The sequence below is a fragment of the Microtus pennsylvanicus genome, chromosome 9 (genome assembly GCF_037038515.1).
Source record: "Microtus pennsylvanicus isolate mMicPen1 chromosome 9, mMicPen1.hap1, whole genome shotgun sequence".
NCBI lineage: Eukaryota > Metazoa > Chordata > Mammalia > Rodentia > Cricetidae > Microtus > Microtus pennsylvanicus.
In genome coordinates, this window is record NC_134587.1 from 46,564,343 (window position 1) to 46,583,712 (window position 19,370).

The window sequence follows — 19,370 nt, forward strand, 5'->3', positions numbered from 1 at the left end:
CACCACCATAACTGGGTTTCTATTAAAAGTCACCAAACCCCTACTGGAAGGTTAAAGGCGACACTGTGGATATGGCTTTTGCTTGAAATGATTGCCAAAATGTATCTTTACTCCTTTTCCGCTTCGTTTTCAGCTTGGGGCAAAAGGGTTCAGCACCGGGACACGCTAGTCCACCTACAATCTGAATCTCTTTGCCCGCTCTTCCTAAACCTCTCAAAACTGTCCCCTGGACACAGTTTCAAGTTCCTAACTTCTCTGAGTCGGAAGCTACTAGCAGCCCTGCAGATAGAAGCTGCGGGTAATTTTCCAGTCTTTGATTGACAAAAGCGTGCGCCGAGCAACGACAGAAACCTTCCGAAAACCGGTGTGTGCGCGCGCGGATCTGGAAGGGAGGTCATCGGCGCCCGCCTCGTGGCCACACCCCGGAAAACTGGCCAATGGGGCTGGTGGACAGACAAGCGCGCGATTTCGGCAGAGCCCGCGACTGACTCGGGCCACCCCACAAACCGGCGTGGTTGACGTCAGCTATGCGCGCCGGAAGCGCGCGTCTCCCGCGCGCCGCTGGCACCAGGGAGAGGAAGTCGGGGCCCGAGTGGCCTGGGCTGTGTAGGAAAGGCTGCGGGCTGCAGCGGCAGCTTCTTGGACGCCTCGAAGGCGGCACGATGGGAGACGATATGGATGCCATAGTCCCTGAGCGGGAGATGAAGGTAGAGATCGGCTGGGGCCTCCCTGCCTGCGGTAGCCCTGGAGTTGCCCTGGAACGCCCCCCACCCCCGCCTGCTTCCAACAGTTTATCAGGTTCAGAGCTCCCGCCTCACAGCGGCCGCAGTCTTGTGCGTGTCGCTAGCGTGAGTTCTCTCCAAGTGCGGGTCACTTGCCCTTAGGTGGGCTTGGCCACGCCTCTTAAGTTACCCATGCTACTCTCATGTGCTGGTCACCATAGAAGTAACAACGACTTTTTATTTATTGCGTGTGAGGTGCTGTGGCCATCGTCACCATAGCCCCTACAGCTAGCTCTTAAAGAGAGCAAATTGAAGTTCTGAAAATAAATTATCCAAAGTCACGTGGCCGAAGCCTTAAGTCTTATTTTAAGACAGGGTCTCTTGTAGTCCAACTAAGTTGGCTTCTGTCTGCTTGAGGCTGGTCTTGCGCTCTTGATGCCCCTGCCTCCACCTCCCAAGTGCTGGGATTATTGGTGTGCATCATCACAGTTGGTGTAGCCCCTCGCTTAGCTTTCTCCATGCTGATACTTGAAGGTGGTCCAGACTACCCAAGGTGGAACCAAGAAACACTTCTGCCTTCCAAAACCCCTAGTTAATTGGGATAGAAAGACAGTTTGGCCCTGGAAGTCAGCTCGAAGGCAGGAAATTAAAGGGAAGGCACTTGGCTGTAATGATAAGAGGGATGCCCCTCCCCCCACGTGTGGATACTGTATTGATAGTTGGCTTATATACTCTGGCAGAATGAAAACACAGAACCATAGACAGCTGAAAATGAGTGAATTGCAGAAAGGAGTTAGCCATTTGTGTGAACAGCGCGAATCGCTAGAATCGCTAAAATGCGTGTACGGGAGAGTGGCCCATATCATGCTTAGAAATAGCGGCTCTTTTCTGGAGCATCAGCGCCTGTACTGAGCCCCCTGATGGGCATGGGTCATGTTTGTCAGCTATCCTGGGGTGGAGAGGCCTTAGAACCACAGGATGAGTAGCAGTGTTGCTGCCAGTACCAGAAAGGAGAGCTTTTTTTGTATTGCTTCATCACACTGGCCCTCCACACAAAGGCCATCAAGACCCAGTAATATAATCATGACTATTAGGTTGATAATCACAAAGATGTGGGGAAAGTTGTGCAATCCTTTGCCCACTATATGCAATTAGATTTGAGAATATATCTGTCTACCTTTGTGTAAATATGCATTAAACATGCACTACGAGGAAAATAGTATGTGTGGTTGTGCCAGACACTGTTTATGAGACATACCATATGGCTCAATAGAAACAAAGTTTCTCTTGGAGCTGTCACATTCTTTTCACTAAAACCCTGATCTAAAGATGGGTTTATTGGGTGGGGTGGGGCACAAATGCAGCTTAGCAAAGTGATTACAGACTAACAAAGTGTGGGATTGTTGGATCCCCAGGAACTGGAGTTACAGTTGTGAGCTGCTATGTAGATGCTGGAAACTGAATCCAGATCTTTTGCAATAGCAGCTAGTGATCTTAACCACTGAGCCCTCTATCCAGCCCTCGGTATTTCATTCAACAAATGTTAATGAATATTAAGCCATGCATCACCAAAAAATATAGAGGGTCTAAAAACAAAATTGTTGGCCTCTGGATAATAGTGTATTTTGTTATATTGAAATTGTGTTTATGGACTATAATAGTAAACACAATTTAATTTCTTCCTTCCTGGAAATTAATCTTGTTTCACCCCCAAAACAGGACTTTCAGTTTAGAGCATTGAAGAAAGTAAGGATCTTTGACTCTCCTGAGGAGTTGCCCAAGGAGCGCTCGAGTGTGCTTGCCATATCCAATAAGTATGGTATGCTCTTTGCTGGTGGGACCAATGGCTTGTGTGTTTTTCCTACCAAAAGCCTTCTTGTCCAGAACAAACCTGGCGATGATCCCAATAAAATTGGTAAGCACTTTGACATATTGTATAGCAGAGATGGCCTGTGGTGGCATGCTAATCGACTTGTTTCCTTTCCGAGACACAATTTTAATGTGAAAGTTAAAATTGCTTTTATGCTTTGCAGAGTAGGGTGCCAAAAGCCCTGCCTTTCTGAGTTTTCTCTTTAACCCTCTGTGCTCCCGTTTCTGTGGCCTATTCTCTAAAATCTGGGGAAAGAACTTACTGTTGTGCCATGCTTTTCTTTTGCTCAGTTGAACTTGAACTCTGGCTGTCTAGAAGAAGGCATGACAGAACCAACCCAACGGATGGAAATGTGTATTTGGGGCATTGTAGCAAAAGCCTCTTCAGCAAGGGCAATAGGAAGTCTTGGAATATTTAATGCATCATTACCTCCTTATAGGAAAGTTAAGCTGGACAGTAGTGACCCACGCCTTTAATCCCAGCCCCAACCCCAGAGGCAGAGGCAGGTGGATCTCTATGAATTCAGCGCCAGCCTGGTCTACAGTGTCAGTTCCAGGACAGCCATGGATACAAAGAAAAACCCAGGGCGGGCGGTGGTGGCGCACGCCTTTAATCCCAGCACTTGGGAGGCAGAGACAGGCGGATCTCTGTGAGTTCGAGGCCAGCCTGGTCTACAAGAGCTAGTTCCAGGACAGGCTCCAAAGCCACAGAGAAACTCTGTCTCGAAAAACCAAAAAAAAAAAAAAAAAAAGAAAAAGAAAAGAAAAACCCTGTTTGGGGGGAAAAAAAGAAAAGAGAGAGAGAGAAAAAAAAAACAGTTGGCAGGAAAGTTAAAATTAGTTTCCATAACTAAGAATCCAAGGGTATATGTTTATGTAGATAGCAAAATGTTTCATATTGACTTGGATAAAGGATTGTGGCTGTGTGCCTAGAACATGCTGTTTTTTGCTTTGTTTCTTGTGTTTTTGTAGTTGAGACAGTCCAGGGCTTGAATGTCCCTCTGAAATTCCCCGTACATCACCTGGCACTGAGCTGTGACAATCTCACGCTCTCTGCATGCATGATGTCCAGTGAATACGGCTCCCTTATAGCTTTTTTTGATGTCCGCACGTTTTCAAATCAGGTAAGCTACTGTAACTAAGCTGTATTTTCAGTTTTCCTCATAGACAATCTAACCTGGAAGCTGGGTAAACTGATGACAGGGCTGCTCCGTGGTATGGCTGAGGGGAACGTTTCTGTTGGAGATAGAAGGGAGTGAAGAGTCCAGAGCGTAGAGAGAAGGAAATGGACTGAACATGGCCTGCAGACAGGATGTGGCGAGAGAGTAGAGAAAACAGTGAGTGTAGAAGGGAGAGAGCAGACTGGGAATAGCAGACTTATAAGGAGACAGGGTAGCTTGGGGGTGGGGGAGTCCATAGGCTGTAGGGAGTTTAGGATAGGGGAAGAGGTTAGGTGCTAGCACGGGCTTTGAAATGTGTAACAGGTACTTAGATACTGAAGGAACCTGGAGGCCAGCTTGAGCTCTGATGTGCTAATAGGCACCATAGGTGAATGTTCCTCTTTGGAGGTAAGAGAAATGACTCCTTTTGGCGGATGGGAACCAGTTTCAGAAGTTCCTGAGGAATGCTGGCTCTTAATCTGACCATCAGAAATCCTCCTATCGTCCTGGTTGAGCCCATTTCTGAATATTTGCAGTTTGGGGATTTCCTTTTGACTGACAGATGCATCTCAGGTTGACATGTGAAGTCTTTCTGGATTAAAATATAGGTCACAAAAATAATTCCTTAAATATAGACTCGTAAGTCTTTGAAACAGAAAGCATTTTAGCAAAATATTTTATACTAAGCCCTGTATCAAGGTAACATTTCTTGTTTACATTCAAGAATGCTACTTGAAGCTTAGAGATTTGCCCTGTGACAGACATGGAGCTAATGGAGAAGGCTGGTGTCAGTGTTGTTTGATCTGGTCTCTCCTGAGGCAGGATCTCTTCCTGAGGCAGGGTCTCTTCCTGAGGCAGGGTCTCTCCTGATGCAGGGTCTCTCCTGATGCAGGGTCTCTTCCTGAGGCAGGGTCTCTCCTGAGGCAGGCTTTTCAGTAGCAGTGTAGACTGCTGACTATATGTTTTGGATTAGGTGTTTGCATGGCTTGTCTTTTTTCATGCTTCCTGTAGTAGATACAGTGTCTTCATTTTACAGATGGAAAGACAGATTTCAGAGAGTTTAACACTGGCCAAGCATGCTAGCACACACCTGTAGTCCCTAGACTGCAGAAGGCAGATAGTGAGTTTGAGACCAGGCCAGGCTAAAGAACCTGTCTCAGAAAACAGAACAAATAAAACTCACCCCCACCAACAGCCAACGAAAGAAATCTAAAAGCCTAGCCAGGGTCACTAAGCAGATCTGAGACTCCTGCTTTGCGTATCCCAGCCAGCAGTCCCTCTGAGTGTAGTGAAGTAACTGACAGCCTTTCTAAGTTCTGTGACTAATAGATCGCTATGCATGCCCTTCTTTTTTCCCTTGGTTATGAAGAACTAGAGAGTTTGATTTAAGAAAGGATGCATATTCAATCATTTTCTCTGAATCATAAGTGCCTTTGTGATTATTAATTTATTTTGCATTTATACCCTTATTTTAACAGGCAAAGCCACTGAAACGTCCATTTGCCTATCACAAGCTTTCCAAGGATGCAGACGGGATGGTGACTGATATGAAGTGGAACCCCACTGTCCCTTCCATGGTGGCAGTTTGTCTGGCTGATGGCAGTATTGCTGTCCTGCAAGTTACAGATGTTGTGAAAGTGTGTTCCACTCTTCCTCCCTCGGCAGCAGTTACATGTGGTGGGTAATAAAGGCTTCCTGCCCATAAAGTACAATAATGACAGCTATTTAAAAATTAATTTCTGAATGGCCTTCTTTGTTTTGTGTGGATTGCTGGGGATGGGGAGAGGGTTGAAATTGAGAATATCCTTTATTTTTATAGTTAATGGTCTTGAAACCAAACGGCATATATGAATTAATTTGAATGTGCTTGGGCTATTGAGAGAAAGAAATATTTGAGCACAGCTCACTTAAAACTGGATTTTTGAGAATAATTGTTGCTGAGTGGCCATCTGGAAGTCATTTGTACCTCTATGAAAAGCACTAGAAGTAACAAATAGAAACATCAGGGTGATTCCTGATCATTTAAACACCTTCATTCTTGTCTTGCAAAACTCCACTGGTATGTCATTGGCTTGTATTGTTAAATTGGTTGTACTTTCTCCACTCCGCTTGGGACGTTCTCTTTTGGGATGATTATTTTGCTGTCTAGATCTTGGGGTCTGCTTTCTTTTCACTGGGTTTTTAATTGGTGGCATTCTCTTCATAGTGTGCTGGAGCCCCAAAGGAAAGCAGCTGGCCGTAGGAAAGCGGAATGGAACCGTGGTCCAGTACCTTCCCGTGAGTTCTGCTTTGCACCTGAGAACTTTTCCTATTTAAGTTACCATTGTTGGGGGTGGTTTGGGAACATCTTTGTGACCTTTTTTTTTCCTTTTTGCTATGAATAAGCCATTTGTGATTGGGACCTCTTAGTGTTAGAGTGCTTGGCTAGCGTGAGACCTTGGGTCCCGTCCTTAGCACTACAAAATAAGCAAAAAGGAATTTATATTCATTGTAATCAATTTCTCCATAAATGAGGAAGAGATTTGCCCTCTTTGCTCTGTCTTCCAGTCCTTCAGAGGCTCCATTGTCCTGAGTATTCAGGCTTCTTCTCTCTTATGTTTGCTCATGCAAACCGCTGGTATGGAAATGCGCTGTTTTTTTTCCTCCCTTTAAAGTAAAATGTGCTCCTGCGCTATTTCCTTGAGCTTCATATTTCCAGTTTTCCCTTTTTTTTTTTTTTGAGACAGGGTTTCTCTGTAGCTTTGGGGCCTATCCTGGAACTAGCCTCAAACTCACAGAGATCCCCCTGCCTCTGCCTCCTGAGTGCCAGGATTAAAGATGTGCGCCACCACAGCCTGGCTCCAGTTTTCCTTGATCAGTCTGTTTGTGCAACTTAAAAAGAAATAATTTTCAATCCTGTCATTCAGAAACAATGATATTTTAATAAGAAAATTTTCCAAATTCTATTCCTTTCCCTTTCTGTCATTTTGAGACATGATCTCAGTATGTTGTTCAGTTGGTCTTCAAACTCTTCCTCCTCTCACTCTGCCTCTTAAGTGCTGGCTCAATGGCATGCACTGTGGCTTCTTAAAATACGCCAGAAAATGTCGGAATAAAACAGGAGGCATTTCTACTCATGACCATTCTTTGTTACTTGGCTTCATTGGAGACCTTTGATGTGTGTGAATGAAGTCTGTTTAGCAACCTGCATAGAGGGGCAATTCTACATAAACAGCTTAAAAAGAAACGGGGTTGAGAAGCTGTAACAGTCACTCTGGTTAAAGGACAGTCTTTATTTCCAACCCTCTTAAAGTGCGGTGTCTGGTTGTGGGCATCAAACAAAGCAGATGCTCTTGTTGCATTTTTTCCTCTTCTCCTTAGGGGGAGTTTTGTTGAGTTATTTATTTTATGTGCATTGGTGTTTTGCCTGCATGTGTGTCTGAGTGAAGGTGTCAGAACTCCTTGAATCAGAGGTAAGACAATAGTGAGTTGTCATGTGGGTTCTAGGATTGAACCCAGGTCCTCTGGAAGAGCAGCCAGTGCTCTCAACCATTGAACTGTCTCTCCAGCCCCTATTTTTTGTTGTTTTTTTTTTATGACAGGGTCTCACTTTGTAGACCTGACTGGGCTTGAGCTCAGAGATCCACCTGCCTCTGCCTCAGGAGTGTTGGGATCAAAGAAGTGTGCCATCACACCCATCAAAAAAAATTGTTTTTATTTATTTATGGTTCTGAGTGTTTTGTCTGCACGTGTGTATATGTACCACGAGCAGGCATTGTACCTGGATCTAGAACTCCAGTTAGAATGGTTGGGAGCTAATGTGGGTGCTAGGAATCAAACTCAGGGCCTCTGTAAGAGCAGCCAGAGCGCTGACCACTGAGCCATCTCTTTAGTAACTGGAAGTCACCTTTGCTTGTTGTCGAACATCATGTGAGATTGGGTGCATAGTCTTCTGGGAGGCATCAGTCTCTAAAATGATAATGCGGCTTATTGACTTTTGTTGCTTGTCTGCTTGCTTTTGAGGCAAGGTTTCTCTGTAATCCTGACTATCCTGGAACTCTGCTATGTAGACCAGGCTGACCTCAAACTTACAGAGATCTGCTTGACTCTGTGGCTTTGGAGCCTGTCCTGGAACTAGCTCTTGTAGACCAGATTGGCCTTGAACTCACAGAGATCCTCCTGCCTCTGCCTCTGCTGGGATTAAAGGTGTGCGCCACCACCGCCCTGCTGACTTTTTTATTTTTAAAAGCTTAGTATACTGAGGTTTTCTTTCTAGTTCTGTGCAGACAGCTACTCTCCCTTCAGAGGCTCCGTGGTAGTCTCCTGTGTAGATGGACTCAGTGGTCTTATTGATGGGCATGGGCATCAGTACTAGTAGCTGTGCACTGTGAGTGCTGCTGCATTGAGCATCTCATCAGCTCCAGCGGAAGGGGTTCGTGTGAGCGTTTCCCTGGGTAGGGTGTGCTAGGAGTAGATGGTGCTCTCTTTGTTTGGGGGTGTGGAGGGAGTTAGAACATCAGTTTCTAGGCGATCTGATTGGATTTGAGTTACATTGACTTAAGCATTGTTTCATTTGACATTTTTCAAATCTTTTTCAGACTTTGCAGGAAAAAAAGGTCATTCCATGTCCTCCATTTTATGAGTCAGATCATCCTGTGAGAGGTAACAACTGCTTTGCTTATTTTCTGGCCTCTATTGCAGCCATTCTAGCCATATGAGATCCTCTGTCCCTGCTCAGGAGACTGTAGAAGCCAGTTTCACAATGTCATGAGTTAGCCGGGCGGTGGTGGCGCACGCCTTTAATCCCAGCACTCGGGAGGCAGAGGCAGGCGGATCTCTGTGAGTTCGAGACCAGCCTGGTCTACAAGAGCGAGTTCCAGGACAGGCTCCAAAACCACAGAGAAACCCTGTCTCGAAAAACCAAAAATAAAATAAAATAAAACAATGTCATGAGTTACTATATAATAGCTTGAAATAGATCTTGCATTTTACAAGAATTCTTCCTTTTCCCTAATAATAATCCTGTAGAAAACCTGCTATTTTTAAGAAACTGGGCTAATTGATGCATTTGTATCTGTGAATTATCCTTATTCAGTGGAGTATGAACCTTTGCTAAAAGCCGTAGTACTTTTCTTTCTTTGTCTAAGTTAACTCTTGTAGCATGTTGTGACTATTCCAAACATAGATGCATTTAGCTGTATCTTCTTGCTGAGATTGGTGACCTAGGAATCGGGTATATGTTTTTCAGTTCTGGATGTGTTGTGGATTGGTACCTATGTCTTCATGATAGTCTATGCTGGTGCAGATGGGGCCTTGGAAACCTGTCCAGACGTGGTGATGGCTTTACTCCCGGTAAGCATGTGACAAGAACACCTCTGTTTGCCAAGAATCACAGAAGTTGTCTAATAAGCTAACTTAGAATTAAATCCCTTTCCTTATTGGCTGTGATTGTAGAGTCAGGTGTAAGGTTTCAGTGTTATACTGTGGGCCTGGGACCAAAATGATGGTGTCCATTTAGAGCACTGACTTTGTAACTGTTCTCTTGCTTAAGCAGTCATTTGGGGTCTTGCTTATAGTTTTCAAGGTTAGTCCATGATCATGATGGCAGGAGGCAGACAGGCATGGCACTGGAGAGGTAGCCAGAGAGAGAGAGACTCTTGGCCTAGTGTGGGCCTTTGAAACCTTAAAGCCTGCTCCCCATTGACAAACTTCATGCAACAAGGCCACACCTTGTCTGAATCTTCCCCAAAGTTCCACTAACTGGGGATCAAGCATTCAGGCATATGTACCCATGGGGGCGAGTCTCCTTCAGACCACCACAGGCTTGGGGTGTGTGTGTGTGTGTGTGTTTGTGTTTGTTTTGAGGCCTGGTTTCTCTTTGTAGCCCTGGCTGTCCTGGAACTTGCTCTGCTGGGCTGGCCTAGAACTCAAAGACATTCACTTGCCTCTGTCTCTCTAGTGCTGGGGTTACAGGTGTGCACCACTACCATCTGGCCCTATTATGAGGTACTGGTAGTTTGGGCACTGCTTTAAAACAGGGGACCAGGTCAGAGTCCTTGCTTTTAAGGATCCCATGTGCTGATGAATGGGGGAGTTGATAACCTGTAGTCAGAGTCATGGAGAGAAGAAAGTGGGATCCACAAGATTACTTAGAAATATTAGAGAAAAAGACACCTAAAAAGGCCTTCTTGAAAAACAAACAACATTATTTAGTGTTCCTCCTTTAGAACTTCTACTATTGGGAGTTTTTTCCAGTTCTTCCTTAATAAGTCTGTTTGCTCTGCTTAAGAAAGAGAATTTTAATCCTACCATTCAAAAACAACTTGATATTTTTGTATACAGATTTCCAGTTCTCCACTCTGTTTTCTATCTTGGTATAGTCCAGTTGGTCCTCAGACTTTTTTTCAAAATAATTTATTTAGCTTTTTTTCTAATGCGCATTAACGTGAAGATATCAGATTCCAAAAAACTGGAGTTACAGACAGTTGTGAGCTGCCATGTTGTTTTTGGAGGCTGCTCGTTTGCTCCTGGCCGGTTAGTCCTGAAATAATCAGTCAGAAACTGTATTATTTGATTCATTGCTTGGCCAATAGCTTAAGAGTATTTCTAGCTAACGTAATCTTAAATTAACCCATTTCTATTAATCTGTGTATTGCCACATGGCTATGGCTTACTGGCAAGGTTCTAGTGCGACTGTCTCCTGTGGACGGCTACATGGCTTCCCTGTCTCTCTTAGGAGAATTGGATCAGTTATGTCTCACCACTACCACTGCTCCCAGCATGGGGTTAGTGTGTGGTGGGTCCACATATTAGTTCTTGCCAGTATGGGAAAAGGTGTCTTTGTGAATTTTTTTCTTATTTTTTTCTTTTTGAGACAGGGTCATTTACACTGTAGCACAGGGTGAACTGGAACTCACTCTATCCCAGGATGGCCTGAAATTTTCAACAGTCCTGCTTTAGCCTTCCAACTGCTAGGCTTATAAGGGTGAGCCACCGTACCAGGTTGTTGTAGTAATTCTCTTGGATATCTGCTGAGGTCCAGTTTAAAATTACGTTCATTGAGATGTTTTTGACAATCTTAGTAACTCCCTTCCTTGGGAGTAGCATTGAGACCACTGCTGGCCGAGTGCTGGTGCTTCCTGCAGTAGACGGAGAGTGCTTGACGAAGCCGTCTTCATAGCACTCGGGACCTAAGGAAGCTGGTGGCTCTGCCATGCAGGCTAGAAAGCCAGGTGGCACAAAGGCTGTCCTGCGGCAGGCTCTGGCAGAAGGCAGTTCCTCTTCGACTTGCCTGGTGATGGGGTTCCTATTCCTATGAGTGCCCTTCAGAGCTCGTCCCTATGTTTGTGCACAGAAACTGCAACACGTTTCTGATTGCGCTTAAGTGATTGTGAGCTGGGTAGGAGTCCAGAAAATTTGCACATGAGATTTCTCTCCCCTCCTCTTGTTTATAGAAAAAAGAAGAAAAGCACCCAGAGGTATTTGTGAACTTGATGGAGCCCTGCTACAGCAGCTGCACAGAGCGACAGCATCACTACTACCTCAATTACATCGAGGAGTGGTGAGTAGAACACACACCAGTCTCTGAGTTCAGTAGGGAGCTGTTCAGTAAGAGAGCAAAGTACAGGCTGATAGGCCTCGATGTATTTTCAGCTGATTATGAAATAATGTCCTCATGGCTATGATGTCTACTTCCCAATCCTGATTTATTTATATTCAGTGTGTACTAATCTGCAAAGTCCAATAAATGTGTACCCACCCCTCCCCCACCCATTTGGTTTTTGAAGCAAGGTCTCACTGTTAGTCCTGGCTGTCCTGGACTCACCGTATAGACCAGGCCAGCCTCAAACTCAGGTATGCCTGCCTCTGCCTCCGGGGTTGGGGCTAGGATTAAAGGCATGCACCATGACACCCAGCATCACAAAGTCCAATTTTCTCAACTGCAATGAGTGCCAACCGTGACAGTACTGATTGTTTGTTTTGAAAAAGTCATTTGTAGCTCAGACTACCCTTAAATCTGCAGTGCTCCTCCCACCTCAGCCCTCTGAGTGCTGGGATTGCAGGCATCAGCTGTCACCTGGGTTAAAAATGCTGATACTTAGGAACCCATTCAGGGTTTCTCCAAGAGCAGCTTACCTTTGAGAGTCCATTGGAGCTTCTTCTTGAGCTGGATTTCCTTGCTGTGGGGCAGGATTCTTGTGAGCCCAGACTTGGTTCTGTATGTCCCCTGTCCTTACATGGATAGTAGTGGGTAGGTTTTCCATGGATTTTTGGAACTAAAAAGCCCAACACTACATCAGGTACCTTCCATCTTCTCTCCGGCCTGCTAGGAAACTTTGCCCTGTGCTGTACTATAGACCCAGTCAGGCTCGAGCTGTTGGTAGACTTGAATGTAATGGCTTTTTGGTTTTGTTCTTAAGGGATTTAGTGCTGGCAGCATCTGCAGCCTCAACAGAAGTTAGCATCCTTGCTCGACAAAGTGATCAGGTAAATTTCTGCTATTTTGTTACTTTTGTGTTGAATGATGCTGTTTTGAGGGAGGTCACGTGGAGGTGGCTGGTTAAGACTGTAATCATGTCCCTTTCACGGAGCTTTTAATGCAAAGGCTAAAGGATAAAATGCCTCGAGCAATAGCTTCTCCCTTCCTTCCCCTCCCCTCTTACACATGGCTTTACAGTGTTGGAGACTGGACCCAGAGCTTTGTGCATGCACACCAAGCTGCACCCCAACCTTGGTGTCTTTTCTCGTTCCCCTCGGCCCATTTTCATAGTGCCTTTTCAGCTGTTCTCGCTGGCTCCTGTTGGCGGTCCCCGCACTGCCACTGTCTGCATGCTGGTCTGTAATGTTTTCAGATCACTTTTGTTTTGCTTGGAGGCTTACTTAAGAGTTAGAGTCGGCTTGGTTTGCAGCCTTGTGACTGTACCTTGAATACTCCTGTCCATGAATACAGCCATGTAGTATGAGTGTGTACTCTTCCGGGCCTGAACAGCTTGTTTTCCTAGCTTCATTACTTCTCTTCTGTTTCCTCTGACTCATGCTGCCCAGCTGGCCACGACAAAAATCTAAACAGAATGTTAATGAATCATAAGAGTCAGGAGTCATTTGTTGGATAGAATGGAGCCCAGCTATGAAAACAGGAGCAAGAGGGATGTGACTGGGAAGATGTAGACGTTTCTCGAGGAGTGTAAGCAGCAGAACTGGCCAGTGAGAGACAAGAAGTCAGGCCCAGTTGCCTTCTGTCTCAGTGACTAGTGACATAGGCACCTGCATGTTTAGAAACTGCCAAATTGTGGCAGGCAGCCCAGACCTTAGAAGATGGGGCAGACACACCGGGAGCAAGTGGAGAAGTCGGCTCAGTTAGCCACTCAGATGCTGGGGTACTCTTGACTTATAGATGTTGTTCCAGGCCAGCGGTCAGAGCCCCCCTTCAGCGCAGGAAGCTGACCCATGCCAGGTGTTCTCTGGAGCAGTGCAAAATGCTAAACAACACACCTCTTCCTGTTTATCCTTTTTCCCTTTCTTTTCTTTTCAGACTAATTGGGAATCTTGGCTACTGGAGGACTCTAGTCGAGCGGAACTGCCGGTGACAGACAGGAGTGATGACTCCTTGCCCATGGGCGTTGCCATAGATTATACCAATGAAGTAGAAGTCGCCATCAGTGAGTGTTGTCTAGTGATCGCTGTAGAAACAGCTGTCCTCTAATGGTTGGTACTTAGAAGCCATTGACGCAGTTATACCTGCAGAGTGGTGGGTGCATCATGGCAGTCAGTGTGAAGCTGCCCAAAGATGGCTACTCACTAATGAAACCGCAACCAGACACAGTTCACGTGTCTCCCTAGATTGAATAGGTAATATCTGGTTCCCTAGTGACCTTACAAGGGGTGTCACTGTCAGCTGGCTGTGCACCCGGTGCTCAGTTAAGGGAAGGATGAGGGAGTAGAGCTTCAAGCTCATGTTTTCCACGTGGGGCTTGAGCATGTTCTCTGAAGATTCCTTTTCCCTGTGGAGGTCAGCAGTGTGACTACAGTGACTGAGGTGTGATGAGGCCTTGAAGAGAACTTGACCATATGGCTCTATCCTGGTCAGGCCCGAGTCCTTGTCCTTTCCCTGGTTTGGTAGGCACATTAACACTGTGTCTGTGTGTGTCCGCGTGTTTGCACGCACCATCTTTTTAGTTCAGTCCCCAAACCAGCATCAACCAGAGACTCCTATTTTATTTATTTATTTTTTTTAGACAGGGTTTCTCTGTGTAACAGCCCTAGTTGTTCTGGAACTAGCTCTTGTAGACCAGGCTGACCTCGAACTCACAGAGATCTGCCTACCTGTGCCTCTGGGATTAAAGATGTGCGCCACTACCGCCCAGGCAGAGACTCCTATCTTGTTGAGGTAGTAATATTTTCTGTTCTGACAAATGAAGTTTGTCTAGAGATCAGAGGGTAGAGCTAATCACTAGTTAACCATAGAGGCCAGGCAGTAGTGATACCTTTAATCCCAGCACTTGGGAGGAAACAGGAAGATAAGGAGTTTGAGGTCACACTGGGCTGTACAAGATTGAACTAGTCTAAAAATAGAGAAACAGAGCCATGAAGTGGTGGTGCATGCCTTTAATCCCAGCACTAGGTAGGTGGAGACAGGAGCCAGCACCCATTCGGTCTTTAGGGTTCATGGAGACAGGAGGACCCTGTTGGGTCTGAGATGTCATAGAGGTGAAGTCTCTGGTGGCTGACTTCTCTGCTTCTCGGTTCTTTGCACTTTCACCCTCAGTAACTGACTCTGGGTTTTAGAATCACGCTTTAGGGTCGTGCTGAGCCCTACTTCCTGAATGGAGGGAGACTGGGGAAGTACTGGATTGCTGGAATGACCAGGGCCCAGCAGGATGTGATGATCTCAGAGTGTCAGGAGATCTTGCTGTAACTGCTGCATGGAAGGCTGTTCACATCTGGTCAGCTGCTGTTGAACGGAGCGCCTCAAGACCTTAATAAGCAGGGCAGCTGCCCTTCTAGGCCTCCGTCTGAAAATGGACCTGGCCCTTTAAACCTTTGTTTTCTCTTTTGACAGACGATGAAAAGACTCTTCCTGCTGCTCCGGTTCTCCTGTTACTTTCAACAGATGGTGTGCTTTGTCCATTTTATATGATCAATCAAAATCCTGGGGTTCGGTCCCTAATCAAGACCTTGGAGCTGGTCTCAATAGAAGGAGAGCGACTGCCCAAGTCGTCAGGTGTGTGCCTCCGTCTGCATGTGGTCATCCCCATGGGGGCGGTGTCTTTATGTGGCCACATGGGGGCCGTCTACCGTAGGAAGGCTTGGCCTGATGTCCGGAACAGTGTGTACATCTTTACCTCTTTTCACCCTGGCTTCTTTCTCTAGCCCTTACTAGACTTGACAGAGAAAGGTCAGCCATGTTGAGATCTGAGTTTTAAAGGCCTGTATGTATAATCCTTAGGATTGGTCCAAGGGGTAATGGACGCTGAAAAAATGTAACTGAGGGAAGTTTGTTGAGAACGGAGAGGTAGTGAAGAGCCACTGTGCGCTGCGCTGAGCCAACACTGGAGAGGGCTGTAAACTCTAGTGCCCACTTCTGGCTCATAGGGTGTGGAGACCCAGTGTCTCTGGCTCACATTTCCTTTTTTTCCTTCTTTTTGAGAACATTGTTAGATAATAATATATGTGTTGCAGAAAAATTAGAAAACCCAAGAACAGATTCCATAGACCGTCAAGGAGGAGCATAGTCAGCATTTTGTGGTGGAATCTTCATGCACATACTGTAAAAGGAGCAGCGGCCACTTCCCGGCTCCCCGGCTAGTTTTCACCCGAAATAATTACACGGAAACTGTATTCATTTAAACACTGCCTGGCCCATTATTTCTTGCCTCTTATTGCCTCTCACATCTTGATTAACCCATTTTTAATAATCTTTGTAGAACCACAAGATTGTAGCTTACCGGCAAGATTCTAACCTACGTCCATCTCAGGCCGGAGAATCATGGCGTCTGCTTGACCCTGCTTCTTTCTCCCAGCATTCTGTTCGTTCTACTCCGCCTATCTAAGCTGCGGTCCTATCAAAAGGCAAAGGCAGTTTCTTTATTTAACCAATGAAAGTAACACATAGACAGAAGATCCTCCTACGTCAACATACGGAGGTGCTAATTTGTATTATCGACGTCTTTTTATTTTAACAGCTTTATATCATTTGTGGGAAAAAAGTGTCAAACTTGTTAGAAGTGCTTTTTTTCCCCCGTATATTGAAATTTTTTTTTTTTGAGTTCTGTGAGAAGATATTGATACTTTTCTTCTTGTGTAACTAAAATGCCTATAGTGTCGCTAGTCCTGCCTAAAGACTGCTGACCATTAGGGCGGAATGTGGCTGATTATGCTTGGTCATGTTTTCCTATTGTCCTGTAAGCCTGAGCACTCAGGTACTTGTGTGACCCCAAGTAATCCACCAGGATGCTGGCATAGACTGCAGTGCTGTATTGAACTTTGGCTACCCTTGGTGAGTGCTCTTTGCATTATGTTCTGCCCTCACGATTTCCGTGAGCACCTATACCTAGCTTCCCTAGTCTGTCTGTAGTGAGCAGGGCAGCCCGTCTGCTTGACGCCTGTAGGGTAGGTGTTTCTCAGCACTGTTCTGCATGAGGGACTGTGAACCATCATGGGTAGCGGCCATTAGCTTTTTCTAGAGACTTTTCTCCTTCCTTCTCATCTAGTGCAGAGATAACAGCTATATCCCCATGAACGAAAATGGAGTAATGAAAGTAGGGGATAGTCTGCCCTGGTACCTCCCAGTATGGCTAAGGTGTAAGAAGGTTTGGAAGATATTGATGGTTCTGCTTGTTTCTACACAGCAGCTCCAAAGATGTGGTGTTGAATGACCAGAAAATAATGGGGTGATAGTCTTTGAATCCTCAGTTTTAATTGCCCTAGGAGGAATGTGTACAATTTCTTTAGAATGTTGCCTCTATTTTCCGTTCTGGTGTAATCTTAACGGGCATTGAATTGATTTATGTTTGCATGTTTCTTTAAAGGTGTTTCTTGCTGGTTCCGTAACCATTGTGTAAAAGAGGTATTCAAGTAGCCTACTGAGAGTAGTGTTAGATACTCTTCTGGAAGTGACAATTCACATCAAAAGGTTCCGTTTTCTTTCGTTCTTGTATCTTCTCAATGTTCCTAGTATCTCTCATGAACACAATCGCATGTTAGCCTAACAGCCAAGGCTAACTATTGTAAATTGTAAGTGTATTTATTTATTTTTTAAAGTATTTAATATGTAGTTGAATTGACAATTGCCTTACAAAAAGTTGGGGAAGTAGAACAAATTCTAAACCAGCCTTTTTTGGGGAGCTGCTTCCCAGTGTTTCTGCATGAACACTTTAATTGTTACCGTTAAAATGTGACGTCAATGAAATGCTGATTTTATTGTTATTTACATGTTTTGATATTGCTTTATTGCTAATGGGATCGTACTGTGTAGTCCTGTCTGGTCTAGAACTCACAGAGATCAGCTGCCTCTGCCTCCTGAGTGCTGGGATCAAAGATTGCTATCCCCAGCATGGCATACTGATTTTAAATTTAAGCTGTAAACTTTTCTTAGGTTCCTAGCTAACTTTTATGGTTTATTCAGAAGAATAAACCATTCTGTTGTGCCGTTGACTTTTTTTTAAAAACAAAAAACTAAAAACATTGGGATTGTATTTACCTGCGGGATGGGAGCACACACCTTTAATCCCAGCACTCTGGAGGCAGAGGCAGGTGGATCTCTGAGTTCAAGGCCAGCTTTATCTTCAGAGTGAGTTCCAGGGCAGCCAGGGCTATACAGAAAAACCTCCTGCCTTGAAAATCAAAAAAGAAAAAGACAAATTTGTATTTCTTCTCATTCTTTAAATTATTTTTATAGGATTTATTCTTAAGCAAGGGATCATTGGGGCCTTTTTTTATGGGTTTTGATTCATGTTGCAAAATGTTTTCTAAAAGTCCTGCTTAGTGTATTTGATCCCTGGCACTGGGCAAAGGCCTCAGGTCGGCTTTACCTGCTCTCAAGGGCAGCATGTTTTAATTGTGATATTTTAAAGGGAAGTCAAAACTTAAATTTAAATGTATATATCTTTTTTGTTTTTGTTTCTGTGTTTGTTTGTTTGTTCTGTTCAGTTCTGTTTTGTTTTTGAGGCATGGTCTCACAGTGTAGCCCTGGCTGGCCTGGAACTCTGCACACCAGGGTGACCTCAACTCAGAGATCTCCTGCCTCTACTGGAGTACTGGGATTTAATGTGAGGAAGCCTGGCTAAATTTATATGTCTCTTGTTAAGGAGATTGGATAGTTGTTTCTTTTTGTGAATTAGGCTCTCTGCTTAAATTTGTTAACCTTAAAAATATAATTGACAGCTTTTTTAGGAGTTAAAACTTAGTTCGTTTCCCTCAGTTCTTTTATTTTGGAATACTTCGTGGACTGTGCCAGTTCACTGCCTAATGCATCTGTGACTGCTTTTAAGTAGTGTTCTGAGGCAGAGACCCGGATGAACTAGGCTTATGTCCTGGTTAATGAGGTAATGCGAACGAGGCTGACACCCCACTCTTCAGTTTGCGGCAGCAAATTTATTGTTTCTGTCCACGAAGTCCTGTTAGCCTAGTGCCCTTCCCCATTTTGGCCTTCTTCAAAATTTCACTTCCCTCCTTTTCTGTTTGTTCTTTGAGAAAAGGTTTCTCTGTGTAGCCCTGACTGTCCTGGAACTTATTATAGACAAGGTTGGCCTGGAACTCAGAGAGATCCAGCTGCCTCTGCCGCCCTCCTCAGTGCTGGCATTAAAGGCGTGCGCCACCACCTCCTGGCAAAGTTTCACACATCTTATCCTGTGGAATCCTTGGAGAAACCAACTGTCCCACCTTTTGTTTTTTGAGACAAGAGTTTCTCTCTAGCTCTGGCTGTCCTGGAACTGGTTGTGTGACCCACTGCCTCTGTCTCCTCGCCTGGCTACACCTTCTGTTTTCTTAACAGGCATGGTTTCCAACTTTATCTGACCTCAGTCCTCTCTCCCCTGCCTCTGTCATGTGACCACCAATTTAACTTTGTTCTTTTGTTTCTCCTTGGTTTTTGTTGCAGGAAGTTTTCCTACCACTCCAACCTCTCCTCAAGCCCCGCAGAACCTTGATGCCCCAGCAGCAGCCTCTTTGTCTCTTGCACCTGTGTCCTCCGCTGCTCCTACCACCGCCTTCCCTTTGCCGTCTGCTGGGGGAGCCCCTTCTGTGTTCTCCTTTGGCCCTTCATCCTTAAAGTCATCTGCTTCTGTCACCGGCGAGCCCCCTCCATATCCCACGGGCTCTGTGGGCTCTGGCACCTCCACCTTCTCTTTTGCCCCTCCTTCCAAAGGCTCCCTGTCAGCGTCCCCCATGGCTGCACCTGCTGCCCCCTTTACTTTTGGATCATCAAGTTTTAAGCCCCCCATGGAAAGTACACCAATGTCCAGCACCCCCCACACAGGGATGAAACCTTCGTTCCCACCCTCAGCCTGCTCTGTGAAAGCCAACCTGAGTGAAAAGTAAGTAACCTTCAAAGTTGGATTCTCTGATGGGATGGTCAGAACTACTGCACGGTGGCCACTGGACTCGGTCACTGAATGGAGTACTGAGCAATCTCTGTGAAGAA

The 19,370-nt window shown here is 45.3% G+C and overlaps 1 protein-coding gene across 3 annotated transcripts in view; it reads left to right on the forward strand.

The window, feature by feature from the left end:
- Nucleotides 1–559: 559 nt before the first annotated feature.
- Nucleotides 560–19,370, forward strand: part of Nup214 (nucleoporin 214) — a 78,158-nt gene continuing 59,347 nt past the window's right edge. For all 3 annotated transcript variants that reach the window (XM_075985788.1, XM_075985789.1, XM_075985790.1), the window contains exons 1-12: nt 560–707; nt 2,442–2,637; nt 3,564–3,715; nt 5,230–5,428; nt 5,958–6,028; nt 8,329–8,392; nt 8,979–9,082; nt 11,185–11,291; nt 12,151–12,217; nt 13,263–13,389; nt 14,790–14,951; nt 18,828–19,263. In XM_075985788.1, the coding sequence (XP_075841903.1) occupies nt 663–707; nt 2,442–2,637; nt 3,564–3,715; nt 5,230–5,428; nt 5,958–6,028; nt 8,329–8,392; nt 8,979–9,082; nt 11,185–11,291; nt 12,151–12,217; nt 13,263–13,389; nt 14,790–14,951; nt 18,828–19,263 (1,730 nt within the window). In that variant the 5' untranslated portion in view covers nt 560–662. The remainder of the gene's footprint in view (nt 708–2,441; nt 2,638–3,563; nt 3,716–5,229; nt 5,429–5,957; nt 6,029–8,328; nt 8,393–8,978; nt 9,083–11,184; nt 11,292–12,150; nt 12,218–13,262; nt 13,390–14,789; nt 14,952–18,827; nt 19,264–19,370) is intronic.